Source organism: Schistocerca gregaria, chromosome 1, assembly GCF_023897955.1.
Source record: "Schistocerca gregaria isolate iqSchGreg1 chromosome 1, iqSchGreg1.2, whole genome shotgun sequence".
NCBI lineage: Eukaryota > Metazoa > Arthropoda > Insecta > Orthoptera > Acrididae > Schistocerca > Schistocerca gregaria.
In genome coordinates this window covers 543,738,550-543,761,873 of record NC_064920.1, presented here as the reverse complement: position 1 = coordinate 543,761,873, position 23,324 = coordinate 543,738,550, and the positions used below count along the sequence as shown (strand labels likewise).

The 23,324-nt window shown below is 44.1% G+C and overlaps 1 protein-coding gene across 1 annotated transcript in view; it reads left to right on the top strand.

The window, feature by feature from the left end:
- The first annotated feature begins 22,905 nt into the window (after positions 1-22,905).
- Positions 22,906-23,324, top strand: part of LOC126355849 (cytochrome P450 3A41-like) — a 257,307-nt gene continuing 256,888 nt past the window's right edge. Inside the window, exon 1 of the mRNA XM_050006329.1 lies at positions 22,906-23,299. Within this exon, the coding sequence (XP_049862286.1) occupies positions 23,229-23,299 (71 nt within the window). The 5' untranslated portion in view covers positions 22,906-23,228. The remainder of the gene's footprint in view (positions 23,300-23,324) is intronic.

Sequence of the window (23,324 nt, the reverse complement as noted above, 5' to 3'; positions counted from 1 at the left end):
ACGCCGGTCAACAGCTGTTTGTATATGAGAAATCGGATGGAAACTTTCCTCATTTCAGCACGTTGTAGGTGTCGCCACCGGCGCCAACCTTGTGTGAATGCTCTGAAAAGCTAATCATTTGCATATCACAGCATCTTCTTCCTGTCGGTTAAATTTCGCGTCTGTTTCACGTCATCTTCATGGTGTAGCAATTGTAACGGCCAGTAGTCTATTTTGTCTTCATTGATTGACAATCTTCAATTTTACGTCGCCAACGGACTATAGACCTTAGTATGTGACGTAAGTTGAACTTGATACTTATATCCGTTCCTGGGAAAAATGGTTTTTAACAGCCGGACAGTCAAAGAGACTGACAGATGGAAGGTCAAGAAAGCGATCTGTAAGGGTTGCGTTTTTACCGGTTGAGGCACGGAATCCTAAAACTATGTAAATTGTGTTTTACTTCTAAGGTAATCCTTATAACTGTACATACAGGGTGTTTCAAAAATGACCGGTATATTTGAAACGGCAATAAAAACTAAACGAGCAGCGATAGAAATACACCGTTTGTTGCAATATGCTTGGGACAACAGTACATTTTCAGGCGGACAAACTTTCGAAATTACAGTACTTACAATTTTCAACAACAGATGGCGCTGCAAGTGATGTGAAAGATATAGAAGACAACGCTGTCTGTGAGTGCGCCATTCTGTACGTCGTCTTTCTGCTGTAAGCGTGTGCTGTTCACAACGTGCAAGAGTGCTGTGGACAACATGGTTTATTCCTTAGAACAGAGGATTTTTCTGGTGTTGGAATTCCACCGCCTAGAACACAGTGTTGTTGCAACAAGACGAAGTTTTCAACGGAGGTTTAATGTAACCAAAGGACCGAAAAGCGATACAATAAAGGATCTATTTGAAAAATTTCAACGGACTGGGAACGTGACGGATGAACGTGCTGGAAAGGTAGGGCGACCGCGTACGGCAACCACAGAGGGCAACGCGCAGCTAGTGCAGCAGGTGATCCAACAGCGGCCTCGGGTTTCCGTTCGCCGTGTTGCAGCTGCGGTCCAAATGACGCCAACGTCCACGTATCGTCTCATGCGCCAGAGTTTACACCTCTATCCATACAAAATTCAAACGCAGCAACCCCTCAGCGCCGCTACCATTGCTGCACGAGAGACATTCGCTACCGATATAGTGCACAGGATTTATGACGGCGATATGCATGTGGGCAGCATTTGGTTTACTGGCGAAGCTTATTTTTACCTGGACGGCTTCGTCAATAAACAGAACTGGCGCATATGGGAAACCGAAAAGCCCCATGTTGCAGTCCCATCGTCCCTGCATCCTCAAAAAGTACTGGTCTGGGCCGCCATTTTTTCCAAAGGAATCATTGGCCCATTTTTCAGATCCGAAACGATTACTACATCACGCTATCTGGACATTCTTTGTGAATTTGTGGCGGTACAAACTGCCTTAGACGACACTGCGAACACCTCGTGGTTTATGCAAGATGGTGCCCGGCCACATTGCACGGCCGACGTCTTTAATTTCCTGAATGAATATTTTGATGATCGTGTGATTGCTTTGGGGTATCCGAAACATACAGGAGGCGGCGTGGATTGGCCTCCCTATTCGCCAGACATGAACCCCTGTGACTTCTTTCTGTGGGGACACTTGTAAGACCAGGTGAAGCCATTCCGCATGTGAAGCCATTCCGCCAGACACGCTGTCAAAGGTTTCGGGTAATTTCATTCAGAGACTACGCCATATTATTGCTACGCATGGTGGATATGTGGAAAATATCGTACTATAGAGTTTCCCAGACCGCAGCGCCATCTGTTGTTGACAATTGTAACTACTGTAATTTCGAAAGTTTGTCTGCCTGAAAATGTACTGTTGTCCCAAGCATATTGCAACAAACGGTGTATTTCTACCGCTGCTCGTTTAGTTTGTATTGCCGTTTCAAATATACCGGTCATTTTTGAAACACCCTGTATATTCATCCCGCTGTGAGGCAAGAGGTCAATCCCTTAATTGAAAAACATTTGCGTTCGCCTACGGAATCTCTATTGTACCCTGGCATGAGGCGAAGTAAATTGACGGCCACGAATATCTTTCTTCGGGAGTCCAAAAATATGGAAATCACATGGAGGGAGATAGAGACTGTATGGAGGATGTGTAGATGCGTAAGGACTTCCCAGAGAAACTTTTGCAGCGTCCTGGAAACACCTACGACAACATATGACCGGGCATTATCGTGCAACAGACTGTTGGTGTCCGTCATTGCTGCAGAAGTTTCACTGGAAAGGTCTTGCGCATCCTCCATACAGTCTCGATCTCCGTCCATGTGATTTCCATATTTTTAGAGCTCTGAAGAAAGACAATCGTGGCTTTCAATTTGAGTCGGACGAAGCGGTGCACACTAGGGTACAATCATGGTCCCGCACCCAACGCGAAAATTTTTGCACGAAGGAATTGACGTCTTGTCCCAAGTGGAATAAGTGTATTAAGAGTTATGAATAATAAAACATTTTAAATTAATAAACAGTTTACATGATTGTTTTCCACGTCCCATTTCATCTGACTGCGTCTTACGTGTACGGGGACGACGGAAGTAGACTTCCGAGACAATTCAGCAACGGCCCTACACGAAGCACGGAAAATGACACAACAAAACGGCCTGGCCGGCCATTTCTGGCTGAGTATATCCTTGGTGAGTGCGCAGAGTTCTCGTAAAGTATACCACCATACGACGTAATAAAGTGGATGTAAGCAAAGTAACTGAGCCTTCGGTTTTCACTGTCAGAGGCAATGGAGGTCATTCTTGTAGTGAAATTTTTGCACAAGATCTTGAACGTGATACTTCTTAGAAAATCATGGATCTACCTTCAGCCTTAAGAAATAAAAACGTATTGCCACTGACAAGGCCGGCTACTCGTCTCCGTTATTCAACTGTTGGGATATTCTCACGACCACTGTTGTTAAGCCATGTTACATTGTTCACCATTCCTGGTAAACAAAGTGCACGGTCCGCGTTGATACAAAAAACCCGGCCAACTTCATTGACGGTGTAGTCATAGGCACGTCCAAACACGACGTCTCTTTTCTGGTATTATGTCACGTCTCCACTACGTATATTACTGCGCTGATTCCCCACAGCTGACTGGCACATCCATAAAACTACACTGCAATGACCTACGAGTTCTACTGAGGTTCAAAGCGATCACTAGCTCTTTTAAGGGAGTGGCTAGTATGTTGATCGATGAGTTTAATTATTTCGCAATGACAAAGCACACGCTGACACACCGTATTTATTGATTGTCCTGAAGAATCAATTTCTTCCCTGTAACATACTAGATTATTGGTCTTGTCCACACAGTCAAAAAATCTTTGGGCAACAGGTTATCTGAGACTAAAACAACTCTGCCTTCAACTCGAATGTTGTTTTGAACACAGCAGTAGTTTAGTATGCGCGGCCCTGTTAGAGGTGGAATGTCTTCGCATTCCTCCGACGTTTGAATTGACTTTCCGTGCCAGTTACAGCTGCAACTACAGTTTAACGCAGACTCAGAAACACGGTGCTACTCGGGATTTTCATATTAACAAACATTACCGTAGATGAAAGAAGTGATAAGTGACAGGTACAACTGCTACGACTCACAGACTTTTGAATCAGTTATCTGATTTTTAAGCGCAGAGCCCACGAGCCACACGGTATGCAAGAGTTGAACAAAGATATGGGAACAACAAAACTAAAACATATTACCATGCCGAATACGTTGTAGGAAAAGCGTTACAATTCAAAATAGATTCTAGTCGTCTCGGAATGGATAAATATAGCTGCTTTATCGTTTGAAAAGGAATCATACATCATTCTTCCTTCAAAATAGAGGAGGAGGTGGGTGGTGATCACGCACCCTCCTCTCCACCACAAAAGCTCAATAGCGTTGAGATCTGGTGACTGTGGAGAGGGGGAGATGCGACAGTTAATCCTAGTGCTCACACAAGCAGTTCTGGAGCGAGCAGTGTGAACACAGGCCCTGTCGTCTTGGGACACAGTGTCATCATTGGGGAACAAACATTGTAACAAGGGATGGATAAGATCTTCCAAAACTGTCACATAATCCATGGCAGTAATGCGATCTTGTCGTGTAATAGTGGGGTCTATGGAATACCACGATTTGGCTGCCCACATCACCATCGAACCCCCACCATGTTTCACCCTTGGGATGCAAACTCTGCCAGAAGTTGAAAAAGTTTGAAACAAGACTCATCCAACCAAGTGACTTTCTTCCATAGTTCTATGGTCCACGTTTTAAGGCTTCGACACCACGCTATTCTGTTACGAGTATTTGCCACACTGATGAGTGCTTTTGGAATTCCAGTTAGCCCTGCAATTCTCTGCTTATGGAGTTTCCTTGGTGCTGACAGTGTTCGCGAGTGGAACATTCAGTTCTGCAGTGACTTTTGCAGCTGTCTCCCTCTAAGTTTTCTTCACTATCATGTTCAATGACCGATTGTCACCTTCGCTCAAACGTACTTTCGTCCGTGTTATGCCTTGGCGGATAAAGATTTTCCACTTTCCCTGTATGCATTATAAAGCTTCCATGTGATGCCTCTTGAAGCATGAAACACTTCGGTTCCCTTGGTTACGGCTTCACCCATATAAGCAACACCAATCTGCCCACGTTCGGATTCACTTAGCTCCGACAAAATGCACCGACAACTACACAGTACAGCGTTCTGACCACGACTGACAGCTACAAATGTTGATGGCACTGCAAGCCTGCCGTTCGTGTTCAAATACAAAAGCGCAACCTGCAGGCTTCGCAAGCATCTCCGTTTGCTTTCAAGCATCCGTATATTTTTCGTCCGATCTCTGTAATTGTCACCTGAATGAACTGTACAGACTGTTATTCTATTTTGTGAAAACTTTATTACTACAGCTTCTCTTAATCCGTTATAGAGATGTCAGAACGGTTTCTTCAGCCACATATGGTTGCTTCGTTCGTTATTTGCAATCCATGAAAAATTAAGATTTACAAAGTCATGGGCGTCTGGAACGTTTTTAATTAACACTGCTTTTTTGTTTGCCCCAGTTTTCGTATGTCAGCTTCAAGAAAAGTCTTCGATAATGTGTAATAAATACATTTTTCGACATTTTGCCTCTGCAAATTGTAGCGGCCGTGGAGATCCTTGTGATTGAACACTTACTTAATGAATTTTTCTAACGATCTGTGAAAGAATTTCTAAATAAAAGTAGCATTAAAGTGCTCTCGCAAACGGCGAAAACGACAGAAAGAACAGGGTGTTTAAGTTTGCGCATTGGAGCCTTGCAGCTAATGCTTTGCTCAAGATGAGAACACCTCTCCGTGGCAGAATAACTGTTTTCGTCTGTGCTGATAATCTCGAGCACTGTCGACCACTGTGAAATCATCTACCAGATTGGTTCTGAAACCGTTTTACAGCCGTAATAAGTCTGCAGATCAGCGCAAGAAAATTTTGCTAGACATCACCTAGCTACACACGACGACTCTCTTACGAGAAACACGATCATAAAAAGTAATTTGTCACTTGTACCTGTAACTTACCTCTGAGGGAAGTACTGCTTCGAGACTCCCACTGGTTCTCGGAAATCTCACATGTATAATTCATCAGAGCGATTTCAGTGATACTCATTCCTTCGAGTCGTTCACATTGCCTGGGACACGTCCCCTCGAGCTAAACACTGCTACGGACGCACTAGGATACAGTTGGTGTGAATGAAATTGTACTAAGACCGCGTACATAAATTGGGTGTAGAAGGTAAGAAGACTACCGCTTCAGAAAACTGCAAGACGCGGTAACGAACAGTACAACACTGAGTTAGGAAGCTGAGCGAAAAACAACACGATACACGTCTACAGGTCTATTAGCAAGCGGCTAAACGACCATTCTGTCCCGCTGCAAGTCGGCTAGCTAACGGCTCCCAGGTGCAACAAAAATTTTATTTTAAATATTTAATACAATTATTGAACGAATTTAAAATTTAAAATGCTGTAATAATCTTAACATTAATAGGTATAATCTTAAGTTTAAAGTTTAGCGCTATATGTCAAGTATTTAATTTAGAAACTGTGTATATGTCCTGAGACACCATAACTTATGGTATGCAAATCATCCAGACTACGGGAATCTAGTATCTGAGAGTTAGAGGACTTTTAGCGACTTCCTACTATCTTTATACATGATTTCAGATTTTTCCGAAAATTTTTCTGGAGGACATCCCCCACAAAATAACGAAAGGAAGAAAAATTATCACTTTCTAAATTTTTGCTGTTCATGCAGTAAAACTTCCGCATCAAGCATGAAGTTTAAATGTATTACTTCTTTACTACCAACTCTATTCGCGACACATTTTGTAGGCAGTATCCACAAATGCCACTGAACGTTCTTCCAAATTAATATAATTGTACGACACATATTTCACGGAATGTTATGTGATAAATATTGAGATGCGAGAAAAACTAACTCCTTTAAGGAATCGGTAATGGGGTTTACAGGTTGATTATTAATGCCGGCAGCTAAGCTACGTTACGATCAAATGAAACCATTCGAATATCTTTTCACGTTCCCATAGCTTTTGGCATACGAGCGCACGAAGTTCACACGTCTTTAACTCCATCCTTTTAGTTAGTTAATTTTCGTATTTTTAATGTCAATGTACAATCCGGTGTACAATTTCACTTATTCGTAATAGATTTGATGATGTGTGAATATTCAAGACTGAGCGTATACAATGAAACACACACACACACAAAAAAAAAAAAATGGCACAGGCGGAATACGTCGCCTGCGGTCGGCAACGCCTATATAAGACAAGTGTCTGGCGCAGTTGTTAGATCGATTACTGCTGCTACAGTGACAGATTATCAAAATTTATGTGAGTCAGACCTTGATATTACAGATGGCGCACGAGGGATGGGACCCCGCATCTCCGAGGTAGCGATGAAGTGCGTATTTTCCCAGACGACCATTTCGCGAGTGTGCCGTCAATATCAAGAATCCGGTAAAACATCAAATCTTCGACATCGCTACGGCCGGAAAAGGATCCTGCAAGAACGGGACCAAATACGACTGAAGAGAATCATTCAGCGTGACAGTAGAGCAACCCTTCCGCAAATTGCAGCAGATTTCAATGCTGGGCCATCAACAAGTCTCAACGTGCGAACCGTTCAACGAAACATCATCGATATGGGCTTTCGGAGCCGAAGGCCCACTCGTGTACCATTGATGACAACACTATACAAACCTTTACATCTCGGCTCGGTCCTTCAACACCGACATTGGACGATTGATGACTGGAAACGTGTTGCCTGGTTGGACGAGTCTCGTTTCAAATTGTATCGAGCGGATGAACGTGCACGGGTATGGAGACAACCTCATTGATCCATGGACCCTGCATGTCAGCAGGTGACTGTTCAAGCTGGTGGAGGCTCTGCAATGGTGTGAGGCCTGTACAATTGGAGTGATATCTGACCCCTGATACGTGTACACATGACTCTGATAGGTGACTCGTACATAAGCATCCTGTCTGATCGCCTGCATCCTTTCATGCCCATTGTGCGTTTCGACGGACTTGAGCAATTTCAGTAGGACATTGCTTCACCCCACACGTCCAGAATTGCTACAGAGTGGCTCCAGGAACAGTCTTCTGCGTTTAAACGCTTCCGCTGAGCACTAAACTCCTCCAGGCATGAACATTATTGAGCATATGTGGGATGCCTTGCAACGTGCTGTTCAAAGAGATGTCCACCCCTCGTTCCCTTAAGGAGTTATGGACAGCCCTGCAGGATTCATGGTGTCAGTTCCCTCCAGCACATTAGTCGAGTCAATGCCACCTTGTGTTGCAGCACTTTTGCGTTCTCGCTGGGGCCCTACACGATATTAGTCAGGTGTACAGGTTTCTTTGGCTCTTTATTATACCTGTATTGTTACGGCGAATTTTATGCAACACAAAATAAAAAGTAATTTCTGCTTTTGTTTAGGAGTTTAATTTTGATCACAACTTGTGCTTATAAAAAGTCAACTGACCTTCCGCGACTTCGGAAGGCGCACTGTTACCGTGAGGAAGGGACTGAGAGGAACACCATGTACCCATATTGTTCAAGATATTCCTTTCTTCCTTTCTCTATTTGCCTTTTGCAACGTTATGTCTTTGGTAGGGAGAGCCGTAATACTGTTTTTGCTTTATCTGTCGCATACAAATCATATAGGCCTAGTTATGTACCGTGTCGCCTCTGACTTGGGACTTGGAATACTATAGGCGCTTTAGTTTGGAACAGCGTGACTGCTACGGTCGCAGGTTCGAATCCTGCCTCGGGCATGGATGTGTGTCATATCCTTAGGTTAGTTAGGTTTAAGTAGTTCTAAGTTCTAGGGGACTGATGACCACAAATGTTAAGTCCCATAGTGCTCAGAGCCATTTGAACCATTTTTGGGAATATTATAACAATAAAATAATTGAAACTTCCTGGCAGATTAAAACTGTGTTCGAGTCTCGGTCGGGCACACAGTTTTAATCTGCCAGGAAGTTTCATATCAGCGCACACTCCGCTGCAGAGTGAAAATCTCATTCTGGAATAAAATAATTCGTTGATCCGCTGTGTGTATGGTTCTGGAAACATAAAATGCTTTTAATGTTAGTAAAACACAAAATAACTTTTCAGATTATCTTATCGTTTTTTAAATATTTTCTTTCTTTCATTATATTATTCCCAGCATGCTCTTGCATTTACGTACGTTCCTTCCCTTATGTTAAACATGCCGCTGCTTTCATATGCGTTTTCTATATGATTTAGTGCTACGTTGGTGGCAGGGGAAAGAGATACAACGTGTGAAAGCTCCTGGCAAATTAAACCGGTACATTGGACCGAGACGCGAATCTGCAATCTTTGTCTTTCTCGGGCGAGTGTTCTACCGACTTTTGTTAACCGATTTTTTCCCTAGTGGAATGTTCCCGGCACCCAAAGTGACCTAGCGGTTCTAGGCGTTTCAGTCCGGAACCGCGCTGCTGCTACGGTCGCAGATTCGAACTCTGCCTCGGGCATGGATGTGTGTGATGTCCTTAGGTTAGATAGGTTTAAGTAGTTCTAAGTCAAGGGGATTGATGAGCTCAGATGTTAAGTCCCATAGTGCTTAGAGCCATTTGAACCATTTTTGAGCACCCAAAAAGATTGGCGTGGTCAAAGTTGTCAGGTCTCAGCCAGAGGTCTGTCTACCATAGAATAATAGGTATTAAGAACAGAAAATGCGTGGATCAACTGTTCACTGCAGAAACCCCCTAACTGCAGGATGGGTTAAGAAAAAATTACAAAGAAAATTTGAGAAAAATTGTCTGTATTTGGAATTGCGGACAACTGGAAGTGCCAAAAAACAAGTACATTTTTCTCGCTGTGAGCAAACAAGTAGTGAAGTCCGTGTCCACAAGTCCACTTCACGTAATTCATCTTCATTTGCGGGAAGTATCGAGAGTCCAGACGGAGGAGCAGGTGAGGAGGTACCTGATGAGGAGTCGTACGGTTAATTAGGGCCAGCAACTGTCGTACCAAGGACCAGAAAATGCTCGTTCGTGTCCAGAACATCACAGTCGACACAGGTTAGGGTGTCTGCAAGATGAATCCCGTGAAGCCGTGTCCAGCATACTTGCTTCCCATTGACAGTAAGGTAACATCCAGACTGGACGTCAGTGGCAAGATAAACAGCGCACACCGATCGCCATACGGCAACTCCAGTCGACGGTGTGATGCTTCCACTCAACCACATTCGGTGTTCTGTTCCGCTGAAGAAAGACAGAGATCGTCTTCGTGGAGATAAAGCGTGTTTGCGGTAGTGCATTACGGACATAGCTCAGTTCGAGGGAAAAAAGCAGCAGTAAAATTAAGGGCGGCGGGATGTCTGAAAGTTAGATAGTGGCTGAGAGAGAGCATGGAGCAAGCGCCTCCGGCAACAGGCTTACGAGGCTCGTGGGACAGCGGCGCTACAGGGCTGATGAAAATGGCTATCGCTCTCTGAGGGACCTGATGCACGCCTAAACTACCCCTGCAACGCGGGAGGATGAGTCTCTCGTGACGAATCTTGAACAGAAAAACATGGCAAGTGTACGAACGCAAGCTGTTAACACGTGGCGGGCCATGGATAGCGGATGGAGAATGTCTGTGCCACGTGTGGGATACATGACGTCATATCGATTTGTGGAGCTAACGGAAGTTTCGCCGTATGTGGTAACCCACGATAGGACTCCCTCTCTCAGCACCGCTACGAAGAACGCGGACGACATCGTCCGCATAAGCTGTGCAACAAAAAACGTGGCCAGTAAGAGACGAAATGTCAAAAAAAACTCTAGTGGGTGGCCATTAGGACTGTGCGAAGTATTCGTAGAACCCACCTTGATAGCATCATGGAGTTCATACTCTGTGACATGGGCTAGCAGACCCATCGTTGCTTTTCCAGGAACTCAGGCGAAGGAGAATTGGGAGACAGCTGCAATGTTGGCGGAGTCGTGACCCAGCGTAACATAATGTGTGGGTACGGCAGACCCTACATTGGGTTGAGCATCTAAATGCCACCCATCGTTAGTCAGAAGAACATTAATCAAAGTCCTCCGACGGTGGCGCAGTTCCGCTATCATGTAGTAGATAGACGGGCCGCTCCTGCGCTAGACCGTCGAGTGTGCCATCCCTGTCCATAGCTCCTTCAAGCTGGCGACGAGAGAGGGCAGTGAGCTGTGCCTTGAAACGATTCACCATCGCCTGATGCCATGGTGAAAACGGCATCATCGTACATTCCCAAAGAACGGCGGAATAGAAATCTTGCGTTTATCGCCACCGAGCCTCGACCTCCTTTCCGTAACCAAACAAGACCTCGCGGAGGGCAGATTTTGCGCAGAAGACCCACCATGACAGAGCAGGCTGGTATGCAGCGCAGGGTCGACGATAAGCTGTCGGCGTGGTCTCAATGAGCAGCCGGCAGTCGGGTGAAGTAAGATGGAGCGTGCGCAGTTTTCATGGGGGCCGACTGAGCCACACCTTTCGGCGGCAGAGATTGACAGCACAAATACATGCTTCGTGGTCAGAGAAGGCAACGGGACAGATTTCAGCATCCTGTGTCCCAACGACAATACCGCGGGAGATAAAAATACGATCGAGGTGATTGGAAGAATGGTTAGCGAAATGCGGAAACCCCCGACGATTCAATGAAACTGCTCCTAAGAGTCCGCAAGGTTGATGTGCTGGGCAATTGCCGCTAGCTCCGCGAACAGAGAGTGACACGGTAGTTTGTCTTTGGGTACCTGGTTGGAATTCAAGTAGCCTCCCATGATCAATGCATCCTGCCGACCCAGGAAGAGAGATGTGACCTTCTCGGAAAATAAAGTGGAACGTTTGTGGCGGCGAACAGAACCAGATGGCGCATAGACGTTGATGATCCTGATGCTTCCAAACGTGAGAGTCGTATCTCAGGCATCCGGGAGATAGGCAACAGCATCAGTGAAGAAACCGTGTAAGGGGTTCACCACCCTGCTGGAGCAAATGTAATCTCGATGTATTGCCTACTTGCTATAACGACAATTCACAGGCGCTGCCTGAGAGATAAAATATCTTTGCCACTGTCAAAAGAGAGCTGCAATAGAATCGCAGGTCAGAGCAGTCTCTGCCGCAGTTGCAGTCGCTCACTGCTACAGCGTAGTTGTAGTCTGTCGCTAGTACAGCGCAGTTTACAGTTAGTAGTTGTTAAAGTCACAGTTCAGAACAAATTGTAAAATTTTATTATATGGAACTGAATAATAATTGTGATCAGACTCAGAGCTAAATGATACCATGAAATGAGATGATAATGAACAAATGAATAATTGTTAACATAATGAAAATCAACAGTGTAATTAAGTCAGCCACCTATTGTAAGGTAAATTTTATTATTTTTATTGGCATGCGCGTAGTTACGTCACTTGTCTGAGATGTTAATATGAATTTCTTTTTATCTTTTCTTTTGTGATTCGTCAGCACCAGTTGACCCAGATTTGGAATACATTGAATTTTCCCGTGTAATGGGTTGTAGATCTTTATCAATAACGTAAAAAATTTTCAGAGTATAACTGTTATTACCAGTCAACTATAAAAGTATAATTTGCCCTTAAGTCATTGCGAGTCTCGATCAATTTATTTATCTAAATTAAAATACTCCACAGTTTTTGTCGTAATTCAGATCTCAAACAAATGTTATCCAGTATTAGTAGATAGGTCAGCATTGCACTAAGCTTTGCCATTTACGAGCAGATATATAGAGAGCGTTATCCGACGACACCATCACGAGGTAAGATTTTTTCAGTTTATTGGTTCAAATGCCTCTGAGCACTATGCGACTTAACTTCTTAGGTCATCAATCGCCTAGAACTTAGAACTAATTAAACCTAACTAACCTAAGGACATCACACACATCCATGCCTGAGGCAGGATTCGAACCTGCGACCGTAACGGTCGCTCGGTTCCAGACTGTGGCGCCTAGAACCGCACAGCCACTCCGGCCGACCTTCAGTTTATTTCTCACGGACAGATTCAGACTGATTTCACAGGGCCATGGCGTAGCGCTGCTTACGTCAAAATTAATCAGTTATTCGTGAGTTAAGACTTATCAGTTTTCATATGTCAGAATTTAATTATCCAAATTTAATTATTTTTATTTTTGTTTTCTGTTCGGGAATGTTACACACCATTATTATTTTTTATTTATACGGGAAGGTTACAAGAGGATCGCTAGCCCACTACCAGCAGGGTAAGCATGGGAAGTGTGTGGCGTAAAGCCGCGCAATAACTAAAATCTGCAGCATGCACCTTCTGCAGGAGAGCAATGTTGGCGTCCGCAGCATGTAGCATTTCATGGAGTAATGCCAGTTTATGGCGCGCGCGAATGTTATTGACACTGACGTGGGCAAGCGATAAGTCTGAAAAGCTGCCATTGCCAGGTGCGCGGCGGATGTAAACACAGACGAAGCACGGTGGGCTTCGCGCCAGACGCCCGTGGAAGGGAACATTACTGTGACAGGGAGGGAGTCGACCCGACCACGAGGGTTCCATCACCCTGTACGCCCCCAGAACGTCCATCCTCGGCATCGAGTTGGTCCGCCCACGAGACAGACATCCCGCCAGGCCGGTTCAGTGGAACACTTTCAGAGGTGCTTCCACTGGTAGCGTCAGAAAGGGGGACAACCGCATCAGACGCAGGTTAATGTCTTACCTGTTTAAAACAGTAGAGGAGGAACGATGTAGCTTCCAGGATAAAACTCTCCCATTTGTGTCGTACTTGTCTCCTAACAGATGATATTTTCTGCAGCTGTTTGGATAAAGGGACGTGGGCTGTCTGTGAAGATTAATGTAATATACTGATTTTAGTGTAACAGATGTACGTAGTACATCTGGTTGTTTGAAGTTTCACTTCCAAGTCTGATGTTTCAAGATCATCAAATTATGCAGTTAAGTCAAGACCCCTATGACAAAGGAAAGCAACTATGGATATCGTTAAAACATGTCCAGTATCCTTGTAAAAGTGGTTTACGGATGAATAAAACTACCACCATCACTACAACTACTACTACTATTACTAGACGAAGTACTGGTGGTGGTGGTGGTGGTGGTGGTGGTGGTGGTTGTGGTGGTGGTGGTGGCGGCGGCGGCGGTGGTGGTGGTGGTGGTGGCGGTGGTAAATCATGTTAAAGTGCTACTCATCTCACTCTCAATGTAATAATCGTTGCATTGTTTATTCGTAAATATTTTAAGGAAAACGTTGATAGCGTGAGTGATTTTATATCGAAAATTATGCATATGGTATATAATTTACAAAAAGGAGTCAGACAATGAAGTGAAGATTCCAGTGGATAGTGAGTCCTAGAATAGTTTCGTGGTCACTTTCTGGAAGCTTTCGGTGATTATGTAAGCGCACTCTGTTCATGTGGACGAAGTAAGCAATTGCTGGTGCGACGGAACTAGGATATACTTGTAATTTTGCCGCTAATCAGTCGCGCTTCCAGGTATCAAGCCACTAAAGCGACATTGCAACTTGCTTTGGTAATAATAATGACTTGAACAATAATATGTTTTTCATTTAACCATTAGTGATGGTTTGTGAAAGCCTGCGACTGTGAAAACAAGGGCTTTGTTTATAAAATTTACTTTTTCTGCAGTCGGTCTCGAATTTCTTTTACATATTTCTTGCAGGAAGCGTTTCGGGAAATGATTTCTATTTTCAAGTGCGTTCCTGTGCGTATCATGCCGTAATGTGACCTGAATCATTATTTCCTTGATTATCAAGATACGAAAATACCCTCTGCACGAAAGAACGGTATATATGGTCTCATCTGTATTGTTACTTCTGTGGACTATATGTAAAATATCTTTGTGAGTGTTTTTCGTTGTACGTTTGCTCTTTTTAGTATGTACTGTGCACTGTAAATCGTGTAAGGGACGAGATTAGTGTTGCACGTCCCGTTGCCAACGAGGTCATTAGAGACGGAGAACAAGTTCGGAGTAGGGGAGGATGGGGACGGAAATCGACCGTGCCCTTTCTAAAGAACCATCCCGGGATTTACCTGAAGCGATTTAGGGAAATCACGGAAAACCAAAAACAGACACCCTCGTCCTCCCGAATGCGAGTCCAGTGTGCTGACGTCTGCGCCACCTCCCTCGGTTCTAAATTGTGCAACTGAGGTTTAATATGTCTAAGTCTGTCCACAAATGGAGTACAAAAAATCGTAAGTAAAACTTTTTTTAAAAATTCTCCATGAACTATAGATAATGATCCATCATTAATTACAAGATTACAGATGTTTTCATGCTACAGTAAGGCAACAGAATAATGAAAGTCCTCGCGCATGGCGAACGTCTCGCATAAATGCCGTCAAAAATGTTCAAATGTGTGTGTCCCTAGACCTACACGCTAGTTAAACTAACCTACGCTAAGAACAACACACATACCCATGCCCGAGGGAGGACTCGAACCTCCGGCGGGAGGGGTTGCGCAGTCCGTGATATGGCGCCTCAAAACGGGCGGCCACTCCGCGCGGCTGTTTTACTCCATGACTTTCCGTCGGCTACTACGAACTGTGACCTCTCTGACAGGAAATCATGAATCAAGTCACATAACTGACACGATATTCCATAAGCACGGAATTTCACTACAAGCCGCTTCAGTGGTACAGTGTGAAAAGGTTTTTGGAAATCTAGAAATAAGGAATCAATTTGAAATCCCTTGTCAATAGACTCAACACTTCATGTTAGCAAGGAGCTACTTGTGTTTCACAAGAACTATGTTTTCTAAATCCGAGATGACTGTGTGTCAGTATGTAAACAGATACAGTGACGCCTTATGGATATTAAAGACAGATAAAGGGAAGCATTTGATGAAGTGCACTGGGAGGCGAGAGGTAGTTAGAATACATATTTAATAGTTATTCAGTAATTAGCTGTAGAATCATTCGACAAAAATGTTTAAGTGCCGGGAAGTAACACTTCACCTGCTAATTTGTTCGATTCAGATGCTTGAATTAATTATTACATAAATACACAACAGCACTAGCTACAGCTCCTCTACAGTTATGTGTCTCACACTTTTCAGATTTATAGGTCGCTTCCAGGATTGCAGCAAGTGAAATTTGACGAGTATGGGAACAGTAGCTTTCCTATGTACGTTAGTTCTAACGACGTTCACCAATCCCTTACAAGATTTCTCGTTCATCCTTAAACGATTCCGGTAGTCAGCTGACTTCGCTAAACGTTCTCGTAGCATGTTAGTACGGCCATGTGTAGAATGCTTTTCAAGCCACCCTTTTACCCATCGTCACCTCCTCTAGTTTTTTTTTTTTTTTTTTTTTTTTTTTTTTGTGCAGGTTATACATCATCAAGCGCTGAAGTGTTCGCTACGAAGGCAGAGTTCTAACTAACGTTTTGCGGGTATAAATATTGCGCAATAATGTTGTTCCGTTCTTTGCCGCGCACTTTCGCGCATTGTATTGAGAAAATATTATTACGTAATAACTGAGGACCCCCTTTTTTATTGATATGTTTGTTTATAAAATAACTTTTTCTTTTACCAGTAACGATTTTATTTTATTTGTCTCTTGCACGAAACTTTTCGGGAAATGATTTCCACTTTCAAGTGCGACTTTTCGTATATTATGACATTTAGCCGCGGAGCGTGGCCTCGCGATTTGAGGCACCGTGTCACGGTTTGCGTGGCCACTCCTGTCGGAAGTTCGAGTCCTCCATCGCGCATGGGTGTGTGTTGTTCTTAGCATAGGCTAGTTTAATTAGTGTGTAAGTCTAGGGACCGATGACCTCAGCAGTTTGGTCCCTTAGGAATTCACACACATTTGAACAGTAGAACATGTGATTTCTGACGTTTCTCAAGGTAGTGTTATAGGCCCTTTGCTGTTCTTTATCTATATAAACGATTTGAGAGAAAACCTGAGCAGCCGTCTTACGTTGTTTGTAGATGACGCTGTCATTTATCGATTAGTAAAGTCATCAGAAAATCAAAACAAATTGCAAAACGACTTAGAAAAGATATCTGTATGGTGCAAAAATTGGCAATTAACCCTAAATAACGAGAAGTTATTCACCCATTCACATGAGTGCCAAAAGGAATCCTTTAAACTTCGGTTACATGATAAATGTCAAATCTAAAGGCCGTAAATTCAGCTATATACCTAGAAATTACAATTGCGAACAACTTAAATTGGAAGGAAGGCTAACCAAAGACTGCATTTCATCGGCAGGACACGTAGGAAATGTAACAGATCTACTAAAAGAGACTTACCAGATAGGATTGACGGAGTAGATCGAGAAAGTTCAAAGAAGGGCAGCAGGTTTTGTATTATTGCGAAATAGTGGAGAGAATGTCACTGAAATGACACAGGCTTTGGGGTGGACATAATTAAAACAAAGGCCTTTTTCGTTGTAGCAGAATCTTCTCACGAAATTTCAATCATTAATTTTCTCCTCGAATGCGTAAATATTTTGTTGACGCCGACGTACATAGGGACAAACAATCGTCATCGTAAAATAAGGGAAATCATAGCTCGCACGGAAAGACTTAGATGTTCGTTTTTTCGTGCTGCACGATATTGGACTAAGAGTGAATTACTGCGTAGGTGGTTAGATGAAGCTTGTGCCAGGCATTTAAGGGTGATTCCCCGAGTATCCATGTAGATGTAGATGTCAACAAATCGCTAAGTCCAGGCAGCAAATGCCGTGCATTATACATCATCGCCCTTACAAGGTACAAAGCATTGCGCAATACAATAAGCGAGCGTGGTTACTTTTAAAGCTCTGCTGTCTCCTTCGACATTCTGCACAAACCGCGAATTCTGCACTGAGACGGTTAATATTATTCCGCAATACTCAGTATTGCGCCATAAATATTGAGATGGTGTGGGTCCCTTTAATATCGACGGCCGGACTACACACACAAACCTTCCTCGTGAATTAGCGATTACGGGTCGGGCGAAAGACCCTGTACCCCTTAACCCCTGTTTAGTACCAAATGTTATTACAGGAGTTGGTAGCTATGTCACGTCTTATCAATTGTTGGGATTCATGTTTTCATGTTTTCGCAGTCGCACTCGAGTTTTAATTTGTAACCATGACAGGTGTGTGCGGTCATGGTTACACTACCGAAGAGCGCTTAGTGATACGTATATAAGTGCACAAACGACAACATACGGGGCAGACAATGTGACATATTGTGAGAGCATTCCAGGAATGATTTAATTAGGCTCCACCGCAAAGGCAACACTTCTGGAATAGGAAAGACGTGCATTTGCTCTTGGGAGAGGTTAAGGAAGCAGACACGAGAAAAAAGAAGTGTGTACTTCTATTGAACAATCTCCTAGGAAATCTACATGTAAACATGCTCGGTGTACCGAGATCACATGGAAAAGGGCCTTTACTTCAGACCTTTTCGACCGACGTTCGTGAACGAGTTATCGGATACAGACCGATTGAGAGCGCGTTTTAGCGTGCTATGCTATGTTCACTCATTCGCGAAATGCAGTGAACCGTGCCAAAGCTACGTCTCGGATGAATGGGCCATTTATGGCAGCTCACGGGCTAAAAATATTGTCATTTGCTCCGAAGAGTATCCTCATTACAGAGTTAAAAAGGAACCCGAACCACCCTCACGTAATGGTATGCGCGTAGATGACATTAATGGTCTGCATGGACCGTACATTTTTGAAGCGAGGGTGAATGGCGCACATTATTTATGCACACATGTTATATCTACATCTACATCCACACTCCGCAAGCCACCAGACGGTGTGTGGCGGAGGGTACCTTGAGTACCTCTATCGGTTCTCCCTTCTACTCCAGTCTCGTATTGCTCGTGTAAAGGATTGTCGGTATGCATCTGTGTGGGCTCTAATCTCTCTGATTTTATCCTCATGATCTCTTCGCGAGATATACGTAGGAGGGAGCAATATACTGCTTGACTCCTCGAAACCTCAAGAAAAGCCCGTGCCGAGCTACTGAGCGTCTCTCCTGCAGAGTCTTCCACTGGAGTTTATCTATCATCTCCGTAACGCTTTCGCGATTACTAAATGACCCTGTAACGAAGCGCGCTGCTCTCCGTTGGATCTTCTCTATCTCTTCTATCAACTCTATCTGGTACGGATCCCACACTGGTGAGCAGTATTCAAGCAATGGTCGAACAAGCGTACTGTAACCTGCTTCCTTTGTTTTCGGATTGCATTGCCTTAGGATTCTTCCAGTGAATCTCAATCTGGCATCTGCTTTACCGACGATCAACTTTATATGATCACTCCATTTTAAATCACTCCTAATGCGTACACCGCTGCAAGAATGGGGGCAAGTTCCTTCGCGTACTCTGTGTAAAATCGAACTGGTATCCCATCAGGTGCAGTGCCCTTACTAAAGAGTATGGTTAGCACTCCAGCTTGAAGAAAGCGTCGTCACAGAAAGCATATGGCTGCTTCCTTTGTTTTCGGATTGCATTGCCTTAAGATTCTTGCAGTGAATCTCAATCTGGCATCTGCTTTACCGACGATCAACTTTATATGATCACTCCATTTTAAATCACTCCTAATGCGTACACCGCTGCAAGAATGGGGGCAAGTTCCTTCGCGTACTCTGTGTAAAATCGAACTGGTATCCCATCAGGTGCAGTGCCCTTACTAAAGAGTATGGTTAGCACTCCAGCTTGAAGAAAGCGTCGTCACAGAAAGCATATGGCTGCTTCCTTTGTTTTCGGATTGCATTGCCTTAAGATTCTTGCAGTGAATCTCAATCTGGCATCTGCTTTACCGACGATCAACTTTATATGATCACTCCATTTTAAATCACTCCTAATGCGTACACCGCTGCAAGAATGGGGGCAAGTTCCTTCGCGTACTCTGTGTAAAATCGAACTGGTATCCCATCAGGTGCAGTGCCCTTACTAAAGAGTATGGTTAGCACTCCAGCTTGAAGAAAGCGTCGTCACAGAAAGCATATGGCTGCTTCCTTTGTTTTCGGATTGCATTGCCTTAAGATTCTTGCAGTGAATCTCAATCTGGCATCTGCTTTACCGACGATCAACTTTATATGATCACTCCATTTTAAATCACTCCTAATGCGTACACCGCTGCAAGAATGGGGGCAAGTTCCTTCGCGTACTCTGTGTAAAATCGAACTGGTATCCCATCAGGTGCAGTGCCCTTACTAAAGAGTATGGTTAGCACTCCAGCTTGAAGAAAGCGTCGTCACAGAAAGCATATGGCTGCTTCCTTTGTTTTCGGATTGCATTGCCTTAAGATTCTTGCAGTGAATCTCAATCTGGCATCTGCTTTACCGACGATCAACTTTATATGATCACTCCATTTTAAATCACTCCTAATGCGTACACCGCTGCAAGAATGGGGGCAAGTTCCTTCGCGTACTCTGTGTAAAATCGAACTGGTATCCCATCAGGTGCAGTGCCCTTACTAAAGAGTATGGTTAGCACTCCAGCTTGAAGAAAGCGTCGTCACAGAAAGCATATGGCTGCTTCCTTTGTTTTCGGATTGCATTGCCTTAAGATTCTTGCAGTGAATCTCAATCTGGCATCTGCTTTACCGACGATCAACTTTATATGATCACTCCATTTTAAATCACTCCTAATGCGTACACCGATGCAAGAATGGGGGCAAGTTCCTTCGCGTACTCTGTGTAAAATCGAACTGGTATCCCATCAGGTGCAGTGCCCTTACTAAAGAGTATGGTTAGCACTCCAGCTTGAAGAAAGCGTCGTCACAGAAAGCATATGGTTGCAGCAAGACGGAGCGTCTTCTCACTGCGTTCTTGCAGTCCGCGAGTTCCTATATGAACACTTTCCGGGACGGTGGATAGGTCGTGGTTTATCGGAAACACCAGCTCTATTGAAATGGCCTCCGAGATGTCTTGATCTCATTACATCTGACAACTCCTTACGGGGAGTCATTAAGGCGCTTGTATCTGCACATCGTTTACGCTACAGAAGAAGAACTGGGCAGTGCGGTTGAGCATGCATTTCGCACAAGAACAAAGGACGTGCTCATAAATATGTCAAGAAGAACATGGAGTCGAATGGAAATGTGTCTGCGGCATGGCGAGGAACATAGCGACATATTCGTAAGTGTGTACTTGTACTAAAACAAATCTAATCAAAGGCTGATCGTTGCAGAGAAGATACAGCAACAGCCACTTTTTACAGTGATATTTATTCACATACACAGTGTCGTCACCAGTTGCGAGCCGACAGGTTCATCATCAGACGGCTTGTTTACATAAAGATACTTTTCTGTTGTAGTTTACGCCGGTTTCCACTTTTTAATCCCCTCTGTAGTGAAAACTAATGGGGGTGGTGGTGCCCTGCTGCCATACAACCAAAAAGTGATGTGAGGAGCTGTCTATTTAACTGTAATTATGCCTCATAACTGTTTCGAAAGATGTATACAAATTATGAAAGAGAAAATCTTTTAGTTACTTACGTCGAAAATTCTGCGCTATTTTGTTGCAATGTTGACTGCTTGTGTTCACGCAGTTAGCGAAGACTATATGCAGCAATTTTTTGACACATATGAACTATGCACATAGTGTAAAGCACCACTCACACACACCAAAATGGTTTTGCCACATGGAAGGAAGTATACAAAGATGACCATATCACAACCATAATGTTTCATTACTTAAAATTTATGTTACAGGGGAATTGCTTACAGTTAAGATAAACAAATAAAGAAGCCAGTTTGTTAGAAAATGTTACTGTCATGTAAATATTATAGTGTACACTGGATGCAAAATAAACAATGCTTCCAATGTGTACCATAATATTCATGTCACTCTAGTAACATATTATAACAAACTGGCTTCTTTATTTGTTATCTTAACTGTAAGCAGTTCTCATATAATATAAACTGCAAGCAATGAAACATTTTTAGTTTGTATGTTTCTACTCTGACGTTCTTGTATACATCGGAACATCTCTGAGAAAGGAATTATTTGGCATTTTTGTGGTTGTGATATCGCCATCTTTGTGTACATTCTTCCATATGGCAAAACCTTTTGGTGTGTGCGAGTGGTGTCTTACATTATTTGTGTACATATATATCAAAATGGTGCTGCTTATAGTTTTCGGTACTGCATGAACACAAGCAGTCAGCATTCCGACGTTGTGGTGCAGAATTTTCGACGTAAGTAACTAAAACGTTTTCACTTTCGTAATCTGTTTACTTCGTCTGAAATCGTTATGAGGGACAGTTGTAACTAAACTGACAGTTTCTCACCTCACGTTTTGGTTGTACGGCACCGTCATTCCAAGGAATTTTCACTACATGGGGGAGTAGAATGTAAGCTACAACAAAAATGTATCTTAACATGATGATGAACCTGTCCGTTCGAAACCGATACCGAGTGAAGTGATGCAGTGGTTAGCACACTGGACTCGCATTCAGGAGAACGATAGTCCAAACCCACGTCCGGCTACTCGAATTTAGGTTTTCCGTGATTTCCCTAAATCGCTATCAGCAAATGCCTGATTGGTTCTTTTCAACATCCTTCCCCAACCTTTACACTATCGAAGTTTGTGCTCCGTCTCTAATGATCTCGACGGGACGTTAAACCCAATCTTCTTTCCTTCCTTCTTCGAAACCAGTAACTGCGGTATTTATGTGAATAAATAGCATTATTAAAAGTGGTGGCTGTGTTTTTCTCTGCAAGAATCAGCCTGTACTTTGAACACACCCACTGTCTCAAAATGTCAGTTGTCGACAAAATAGCGCTAAAATCAAAATGTTCAAATGTGTGTGAAATCTTATGGGACTTAACTGCTAAGGTCATCAGTCCCTAAGCTTACACACACACACACACACACACACACACACACACACACACACACACACACACACACACACACCGCTACGGTCGCAGGTTCGAATCCTGCCTCAGGCATGGATGTGTGTGATGTCCTTTGGTTAGTTAGGTTTAATTAGTTCTGAGTTCTAGGGGACTGATGACTCATAGTGCTCAGAGCCATTTGAACCATCTGAACACACACCCACGCCCGAGGGAGGACTCGAACCTCCGCCGGGACCAGCCGCACAGTCCGTGACTGCAGCGCCTTAGACCGCTCGGCTAATCCCTCGCAGCGCACTAAAACCAAATCGATTAATTTTCGATACTGGATGGTATCGGGACATTAGGCCTACCTTATATTAATGAAAACCGTATCAAAATTCCTACAATGGTTCATGAGATTAGCAGTCATATACAAGCAAAAAAAAAAAAAAAAAAAGTGAAGACCGCAGCTAGGGACTCCAGATAATAATTGTCCGCAAAGTTATTATTACGGCGGAGATATCGGCGGCAGAGTGCAGCAGTACTCATTTGCTACGGAACACGACGGCGAGCGAGCAAGGACTCCAGGGGACTCGGTGTTCCTCCAGAATAGACTCGGAGGCGACGGGGGCGTCGGCGTCTATTTCCAGCAGACAGGAATGCGCCGCGCGCACTGCAAGGCGAGCTCCGTCTGGGGGTGGTAGGGGAGGGGAGGGGAGGGGTGCGCCCCGGTGCCCCCACCCCACCGCCTCCAGCCGCGCCCACCGCGCCGCTCCAGACCTGTGGCTGCACCGGGCGGCCCATTCAGTTGAGCCCCGCCGGCGCAGCACACTACGGACTGCAGCTGCAGACAGCTCTGAACCACAGCACCATGGTGGACTTTGTGACCGCGTTCTGCGTCCTCGCGGCGCTGGCAGCTGTCGCTCTCGCTGCTGTCTACAGGTGAGTCCTACAGACACAATGACGT